The 9,370-nt window shown below is 50.1% G+C and overlaps 1 protein-coding gene across 5 annotated transcripts in view; it reads right to left on the reverse strand.

Moving 5' to 3' along the window:
• The window catches only part of LOC141746578 (uncharacterized), a 48,846-nt gene extending 39,720 nt beyond the window's left edge, over positions 1–9,126 (reverse strand). The window contains exon 1 of one of the 5 annotated variants that reach the window (XM_074595336.1): positions 8,992–9,126. Coding sequence is in view for 1 of the 5 variants with exons in the window: in XM_074595338.1 (XP_074451439.1) it covers positions 8,992–9,038 (47 nt within the window). In the remaining 4 variants the exon portion in view is untranslated. Of the gene's footprint in view, positions 1–8,987 lie in introns of all 5 variants that reach the window. The other 4 variants (XM_074595338.1, XM_074595337.1, XM_074595335.1 and 1 more) reach the window with 4 other exon arrangements.
• Positions 9,127–9,370: the final 244 nt, after the last annotated feature.

Raw genomic sequence — 9,370 nt, forward strand, 5'->3', positions numbered from 1 at the left:
ATTTCACCAAAAATAAGTACTCGCATCTTTCAAATCAATTCAGCAGGGACTGCAGAGACCCTCTGGCATTCTGCCCCTTAAGTACATGCCTATCTAGAGGCCAGCTTTCCCATTTCTCTAATTTCCATCTGAAAATAGCAGACCACTTCTCCTGGTCCAGAAAGCCAGGAATTTTCTGTGAGGACACCTTTATAGCTTGCTCACTGAAAGTGAGCAGTACGAGCTTCTGCTGTGTCATGCAAGCAGATGCATTCACCTTGGCTACTATGGGAGGGAAAGGCTGGGTCTTGTTCTGGGAGGAAAGCAGAAGGCATGACCAGGTAAGGGCAAGTGTTTCTTACACAGATCCTAAGAAGGGAAAGTATGTCTAAATTTTTCTCTTTATGGAGGGCTAGGAACATTATTTTTAATGATGTACTACTTAGCATATATATATCATCTGCCGTTCCTATTACAACAACTTTGAGTTGATTTGTATAACATTTAGATATTCTCAAATGGATTATTCTTTATAGTAGTGTTAGCTTGAGGCATAACTGGAGTTTGACTCAATATGACTTTACTCAAAAAGGACTCTGTTTTGACAGTCTTTACACAAGGTGAGATACAGGTAAAAGCATGGCTCCTAATGCAATTAGGAAATAAAGCTGCTGACTCTCATCCCTCTGCACAGGGCAGAGGGAACAGGGAGCTTCTTCCCATGGAGGTCAAAAGTCAGCCTGTAAAAAAAATACAAGCTATGCACTTATGCCTACTGCACTGTTGTAAGCATGGAGGGGATAGCTGATGTGACTGGGGGCTATGCTAGTGCCTGCAGTTGCTTCATAGAATCATAGGGTTGGAAGGGACCTCTGGAGATCATCTAGTCCAACCCCCCTGCCAGAGCAGGGTCACCTAGAGCAGGTTGCACAGGAACGCATCCAGGTGGGTTTTGAATATCTCCAGAGACAGAGACTCCACCACCTCTCTGGGAAGCCTGTTCCAGTGCTCTGCCACCCTCAAAGTAAAGAAGTTCCTCCTCATGTTTAGGTGGAACTTCCTATGCTCAAGTTTGTGCCCATTACCTCTTGTCCTGTCCCCGGGCACCACTGAGAAGAGCCTGGCCCCATCCTCCTGACACGCACCCTTTAAGTATTTATAAGTGTTGATAAGATCCCCCCTCAGCCGTCCTTTTTCCAGACTGAAGAGACCCAAATCCCTCAGTCTTTCTTCATAAGAGAGGTGTTCGAGTCCCCTCATCATCTCGGTAGCTCTCTGCTGCACCCTCTCCAGCAGTTCCCTGTCCTTCTTGAACCGGGGAGCCCAGAACTGGACACAGTACTCCAGGTGCGGCCTCACCAAGGCAGAGCAGAGGGGGAGGATGACCTCCCTCGACCTGCTGGCCACACTCTTCTTGATGCACCCCAGGATGCCATTGGCCTTTTTGGCCACAAGGGCACATTGCTGACTCATGGTCATCCTGTTGTCCACCAGGTCTCTTTCAGATGAGCTGCTCTCCAGCAGGTCAGCCCCCAACTTGTACTGAAGCATGGGGTTATCCCTCCCCAGGTGCAGCACCCTACACTTGCCCTTATTGAATTTCATAAGGTTCCTCTTTGCCCAGATCTCCAACCTGTCCAGGTCTCTCCGTATGGCAGCACAGCCTTCCGGTGTGTCAGCCACTCCCCACAGCTTTGTGTCATCAGCAAACTTGCTGAGGGTGCACTCTATCCCCTCATCCAGGTCACTGATGAATATGTTGAAGAGGACTGGACCCAGTACTGACCCCTGGGGAACACCACTCATCACTGACCTCCAACTAGACTCTGTGCCCCTAATCACTACCCTCTGAGCTCTGTCTTTCAATCAGTTATCTATCCACCTTACTGTCCGTTCATCAAGCCCACTCTTCCTAAGCTTCCCTATGAGGATGCTGTGGGAGACTGTCGAACGCCTTGCTTATGTCAAGGTAGACCACATCAACCACCCTCCCCTCATCTATCCATCCAGTCATGCCATCATAGAAGGCTATCAGATTAGTCAGACATGATTTCCCCTTGGTGAATCCACGTTGAGTACTTCTGATAGCTTTCTTTTCCTCCACATGCCTTGAGATGATGCCCAGAACGAGCTGTTCCATCATCTTTCCAGGGATGGAAGTGCGGCTGACCGGCCTGTAGTTCCCCGGCTCCTCCTTCTTGCCTTTTTTGAAGACTGGAGTGACATTGGCTTTCCTCCAGTCCTCAGGCACCTTGCGTGTTCTCCAGGACCTTTCAAAGATGATGGAGAGAGGCCCAGCAATGACTTCCGCCAGCTCCCTCAGCACTCTCGGGTGCATGCCATCGGGGCCATGGACTTGTGAATATCTAATTGATCTAATTGATCCCTCACTCGATCCTCCTCAACCCAAGGGAAGTCGTCTTCTTTCCCCGTTACTTCCCCCAATGCCTGGGACTTCTGAGGGCTGGGCTGAGCAGTAAAGACTGAAGCAAAGAAGGCATTTAGTAACTCTGCCTTCTCCGCATCCTCCGTCACCATGGCTCCTGTTTCATTCAACAGTGGGCCCACAACTTCTCTGGTCTTCCTTTTGCTTCCAATATACTTGTAGAAGCCCTTCCTGTTGAGCTTGACATCCCTAGCCAGGTTTAATTCCAAGGCAGCCTTGGCTTTCCTTGTTTCATCCCTGCACGCTCTGGCAGCATTCTTGTAATCCTCCCAAGGGGTCAGTCCCTTCTTCCACTTACTGTAAACTTCCTTCTTCCACTTGAGCTTTTTCAGAAGCTCCCTGCTCAACCATGCAGGTCTCCTGCATCCCTTAGCCGATTTCTTTCAGGGATGCACCGATCCTGAGCTTGGAGGAAGTGGTCTTTGAATACCAGCCAGTATTCTGGACTAGGCTAGCTCCGTTTTATGTATTTACTTCGTGCTACTCCTATAATGAAGAAAAGCTTGAGTGTGCCGAGAGCCAGAATAAAAAGTGTTGCAGAGTTATTGCTCTACTGTTTGCGTGTGACTAGAAGTAACACAGTGCTGTGTAGGCGAGCAATGACTGTGTCCCTTGGGGACACGACTATATGGCAACCAGGTAGGAGAGAACCTGAAATAAAGGCCAGAGAATCCTCCCTGAAAGACGCAATTGTCTGTGTACTGGCAGACTTGGTTCTCAGAGTCAGAAATGGGATGCCCATACTTGCTGGAATGTGTCCTGAGACTCAAGTGGCAGATCAAACAAGCAAGCTATGCACCTTTATGTTAAAAAGGGGATCAGCTCAGGGGCTGCTTATCAGTAAGGAAGGCTTTTATGGCCTACTCCTTCCTCTTTCAAAAACAGATTTTCTTTTTCTTTCTTTTTTTCTCTCCTGTGACTGGCTGATGTTTGTTCTCAATGACACTGAGCTTTCAGAGAAGCTGAACTAACGCCTTGTGAGGTCTCGCCACTGCAGGTATGGCTTCTGCAAGCATAAAACACCAATTTCCAAAACTATGTCTAGCCCTTAAACTAGGAAGAGGACTGCCACATTGGGACTCACAGACAGGTTATCTTGTGTTGTGGAAACCTGAACCCTGATTGTCCACAGAGAACAGAGCTGTTGCAACAGCTGTGGTAAAAAACGGGGCACATCAGTGCAAAACAGTTAAGTACCGCAAACCAGGACTCCTGAGGGAGTGCTCTCAGATCTTACAGTAATTGAGAGGCCTCAGTTCCATTCATGCCTGAGGTTTTTCCAGGTTAAACTACCACAGCGTGGATTAGCAGTGAAACTGTATTGATCCTTTATGAGAAGCAGTTACCTCCCTGGCTTTTGAAAGGCACTTTCTTGAAAGGGGTCTTTCAAGAGGGACCTCCTCTTGAAAGGGGTTGCTTCTGTCTACTCCTAGAAGCAGGCTGGAAGGATAAGTCACGCCACCATGAGTGACAGGAGTACTTCAGCACTGAGCTGATCAATATCCCCAGGCACCAATGTCCTGTTAATCCAGAGGGCTTGGCTTCCATCCAGTACCAGCCATGGCTGGTGCTAATTCTCCTCCAGTCAAACTTTGAACCACTCCTTTGCCTCTAGACCTCTCTGAAGGATGGGTTTATTGAGCGAGGTGTATGAGATGCAAAGATCCTCAAGATGAGCAAGGACTTGATTAGAGGGAATGGTAGGCGAGTTGTCCTTGAGACAAGGTATGAAGCCCGCAGATGAATCTCTCACAGCAGCTCTGACTGGCTGTGACAGTAGGAACTAACGCGTATCACTTCTGTGCTAGGTCTGAATGGAGCTGTCTCTCCTTGGTGTCTAAGGGTCTTTAATTCCCTTCTTCCTGGGGGAAGAACCTTGCATGAAAAGTTCAGCTGTGTGTACTCCGAATCTTGTAAATCACTCGCTTGTGGTCAAAGCCACTGTCATCTTTCAGTCAGTAACTGGCTTCCTAAACATGCCTGCAGAAACAGTCAGATTGCTGTGTTGCAAACAAATGAGTTTTGACAGGACACTGTGAGCACTGCTCCCAGACGCCAGGGAAGCCACAAGCTGGGCTGCACAGTGTCTGACTGGAGCAGCTCTAGCACTGCATCCACAGCTAGTGCAGCCTCTGGCTGCTTCTGCAGGCACTCACAAAGAACCAAGCCTGTAAACTCCCACTAGCATCTGCTGAAGCTTCGTATCCCAAAGGAAAAATGGATTTTTGCTTACATGTATCTTTAAGCATTTTAGCAGCAGAGAAGGCAAGGGCGTAGACACTCTCTCTAGCTAAAAACACAAAGCCATGTTTTTTCTTTATAAGAAAAAATTTACTGTTGCTCCTTGACTTCCTGTCTAGGACAGGAGACAGAGAAGTATTTCAAAAGCTTTAGTTCCTTTAGTTCCTTCCTGGAAAGAAGTCTTTAGGACAGGTACTGTTATTTCTAGAATCAGGTTATTTCTAGAAAGTGAGGGGACTGTCTCAAACCCAGGTTCCAAAAGGTCTGCAGAGAGCCCCGAGTTGTTACATGGCAAAATGAATATCAGCAGACAGTGGAGAATTTTTTTTTCTTTTTCCCCTTGTGCTTCACCTTGAAGCAGCTGTTAGCAAAGCCAGAAAACTCCTCTGCCCCTCAGTGTATTTAATACAGCCTTGGCAAAGGGACTGCAGTCTGTCATCTCATGAATATGGGAATTGCCTAATTCTCCAGCTACTCTTATTACCTCAGCCTGAGGGTCCCAGCTTTCCATAACTAATTCCTGAAATCACAGACTTTCCAACGTCCTTGCTGTCCTTGAGCAGCAAATCACTGCTCCTCATATAACTGATGCTGGTGTCTGCTGCGGTGACGCAGATTTTCCCAGGGCCCTCCCTGAGCAGGGATGGCACTGTGTACAAGGCGACTGACCCCAGCACTCCTGTGCAGTTCTCAGAGCTACTCACCTTTTGTTGCTGTAACTTACAGCAGGGTGTTTTGAAAATAACAAATGCTGCATGGCACTCTGCAGTGGCTCGGGGCTGGCTGAGCAGCTCTGAAGCCTGAGCAGTGGGCTGGAAGGCTGGCAGCAGTAATGCAATTCATCCCTGGCAGCAGAGGAGAACCCCGTCACTGTTCCTACAAGCTGCAGAGCTCCCTGCTTCTTCCTCTGTCCTACCTCGTCTGCGACTTCTACGAAGTCTAGGCGTTTGCTCCCACCTCTCGCTTCATTTTCCCCTCATTGTCACATATGTTCTCAGTCTACCTTCCCTCCCTGTGCCCATGCACCTGCTTTCTGCACCTTCATTATTTTTCCTAGTATCACTGATCCTGCCAGCCCTGTCCATCCTCCCAAGACTCTGAGCTAAAGCTGTTCCTGTGCTGGAAGGTGATAATGGTTGCCAGGAGCCAGCTGCTAGGGCTGCTACAAACTGCAAAGCAGCTGGAAGCTGAGGCTGAGCTAATTATGAAGCAGGGACTGCGAAACTCATGGTGATTCTGGCCAGAGGTGCCTAGTTTATTCCCAGAGACAAACGGGCACACCCTTTGAATGTCAGCAGGTAAGTCAGCATGCTGTGGACAGCTTTACAATTCTGGCTATGGAGTGCTTCATGTGATGCCTCCTCATCTCGCCAACACCCATGACTGCTGCTGCCAGGCTGCTCTGGACAAGGAGAACGTGCTCATGGACTGCAGTGGCAGCTGAGGAAATCTTAATGCTGGTTTCAAGGGCTAGATGCCTGCAGAGCACAGGCAGGTAAGAGCTTTTCTCAGAGGCCAAGAAGTAGCTACAGTAGGCTACTGAGTCGGGATCATGGCAAGGTGGAAAAAAACTCGTAAGTTCTTCCTGTTTCTTTTGTGATAGAGGATTTTTTGCCCTAGAATTTGCCAAAAAGGAAACTGCATCAATGGTAAATAAAAACTGGATTATGTTTTCTAGTGTTTCATTTCTTCTTCGTGGTTCAAAACTGGCCCATACAGAAGCCACGGAGGAATCACCTTGGAAGTCCATGGTTTTGTAATCAGAACCTCCCTTTCAATGAGTCATATTATAGGTCTGTAAATACAATAATTCCATCAATACTATGGAACAGTCATGCTGCATCTGTATGAACATAAACGAGTGCTAATGTGCCATAGAGCTAATCTGATATGACAGTAATTGGCTGATGCCCAGCCATGGAGGCCCTGGAGCTACGCTTGCTCTGTCTTCTCTGAAAGAACTGTCCTCTGAAACACTGGAAAGGAAACAAACTGTGATACCACATCTTGCCTACCAGCAATGAACAATGCTTCCTGCAACTGCAGCACCGAGATGGTTGGGGGCGGGGGCAGAATGTATTTAAAGTGAAACTGGATCTCCTACAAACTTAAATATTAAGAAATCAGCATTTCTAGAACACCTTGTAAGACTAGATGAGACTCTGCAAGCACCCAATGGGTATTAAACCCAGAAAAGCATTCAGTCTGCTCCTTTCCCTTCCCTCTTGCGACTACTGGGAGCTGTACATCATCACCTAGTCTGCATCAGGCTTTTCTTACACAGATGAAGCTTAAGAAGCTTAAAACTTTGTAAATGCTTTGGGGCTACCATTGTTATCTTGTGGAGGGCTCCACAGGCAGGGCAGCAAGACTTAAATCTGAGACTGCAGCTGGAGTTCTCTGGTTAAAGGCCTTAAAGGAGATCAACATAAGCAATGCCTAAGGATGGGAATCAGATCTCAAACACAGCCCACCTCCTGTCTGGGCCACGAAAGCAAGTGGATAGACTCAAAAACAGGTTAGGATCAGGAGTCTTCTGGGTTACAGTCACAGTAGGAACCACTTGTTTTGCTTTTGGAAATATGCCCTTCAAAGAGAGTCTTTTGCAAGGGAGGCCGTCAAAGAAGTCATAACGGGTATCTACACTTTCTGTACTTGGCTTGTCAGCTCTGCGCATTCTTTGCTATCTGGCTGTACAACGTCTTGACTAACGCACCCTCATCCATAATGGGTTCTACCTTGGATAGAACCTTCTTGGGTTCTACCCTAGTACAAACCAAAGAACAATCACAGGCTTGTTTTAATCAGAAATCATTCTTCTCAGCAGTATGGCACTAAAGGCACATAATTTTCGGCAATATGCAAGAGCAGTATCTCAAAATCCCAAAGCATACATGGCCTGTCAGTGTCCAAAACAGCTCCTGGAGCAACCAGTGAAATTAAGAGAGAATTTTGCTAGAGAAGGTGGGGAAGAGCACCCTAAACAGAGGGTTTAGGATATGAAAGATGATGGCTTAGGTTCTGAATTTGACTTCAATCTTTCTAGGTCTCCGATCTGCTCCTCCATCTGTAAAATGGGATAAGTAAAACCTCTCTGACTTGCAGCAGGGCTCCCAGTCTTAATTGATGTCTGTGAAGCGTTCTGAGAGCCATGAATGAAAAAAACCATTACCAAGCCCTCAGGCCTTACTATAATACCAACAAACAATGCAGAGTTGTTTAAAATGCTTTTCAGTTCCACAATGACTAGGAAATGAGGGAAGGCAAAAGTGTAGATGCACCCAGAGCTGCTTTGCTGCAGTGTAAATAAAAATGGTAGGAGCAGGTTTTATAGATTTCCCCCCAGGGAATTCTGTCGTAGCTGCTATTTTCAACAATGCAGTAAAACTTCTACCTCTATGGATTCAAACAGATGCCCTTGCTAATAGCTCAGGTATCAAAACCTATTATGAATTTGGGAAAAGGCATCCCGGAGTTGAAAACGTTATGAATCACATGGAAACGAATTAAGAAATGACTCACTGGCACCCCGCAGATTTAAAGAGCTGCTCAGCCACCCCTTACAACAATTAAACTCAGGCTAATACCGTACCAGCACACAATATTCCACCTTGCCTAGGACAAAAGCCCCTAGGCATCGAAAAGGCTCTAACCTCCCAATTCGCAAAGTTGCCTCTGCGGCTGCTGTTTTAGGACCCGAGGAGAAAAAGCCGGGGGCGGATGGGGAGCCCTAGGCGGGGAGGGCAGCTGCCTGCAGCCCCGGGCAAGCGACTTGCCTAGGGCAGAGCCTTTCAGCCCGCTCTCCTGCGCCAACGGGAGCCATGGCAAAGCGCTGCGAGCGAGGGGCGAGCGAGAGGCGAGCAAATGCAGGGGGTGGGCGGCATGCGGGTCCCCCAGCAACGAGCAGGTGGCAGCCGGGAAAGGTGTTGGGAAGGCTTCGGGAAGCGTGTGTCCCCCATCCCGCTCCCCGGGCTGGGCGCGGAGCTAGCGGTTGTACCCGAAGGGCCCCGGGACGGAGACCCAAATAAATACATAAAAAGCTGCGCCCGGTTCCCCTCCGTGTGCCGCCCGGGAGAGGGGCAGGAGCCAGGCAGAGGCAGGGAGGCCACCGCCAGCCCCGCAGCCCTCCCCGGCGCGCAGCCATTTGCCTTTGTTGCAGACCCGCCGCCCGCAAGGTGCGGCACCGACGCCGGGGCCGGAGCCCGCGCCGCGGGTCGCTCTCCCCTGAGGAGAACGGCCCCCTCAGCACGGCGGAGGGCAGCCGTCCTGCGGGAGCGGCTGCCGAGAGGGGACCTGTCCGCGCCCCCCCGCCCGCACCTACCTACCTGCTGAGCCCGTCCGGGACGCGTCGCCTCCCGCCTTTGTTGTGCATGCCCCGGCAGCGCCGAGCCGCCGGCCCGCCGCCGCCGCCCGTCCGCCCCCTCTGCGCCCGCCGCGCCGCAGCCAGGCCCCGGCTTAGCCCGTCGCCACGGCAACGGCGGGCGCGCGGCGGCGCGGGGGGGTAACGGCCGCCGCGCAACGGCTGCGGGGCCCCGCCCGCCGCGCGCCTGAGGGGAAGGGAGAGGGGTGAGGGGAGGGGGGCGGCAGCTGAGGGGACAGATACCGGTGTCCCCGCGGGGGCGGGAGGAGCCGGACCCTCCTCCTCGGCTCTGTGGGCGCCTCGGTGAGGGCTTGGTGGACCCTGGCGCTGCTGGGAGATGGTGG

The sequence above is a fragment of the Larus michahellis genome, chromosome 7 (genome assembly GCF_964199755.1).
Source record: "Larus michahellis chromosome 7, bLarMic1.1, whole genome shotgun sequence".
NCBI classification, from domain to species: Eukaryota; Metazoa; Chordata; class Aves; order Charadriiformes; family Laridae; genus Larus; species Larus michahellis.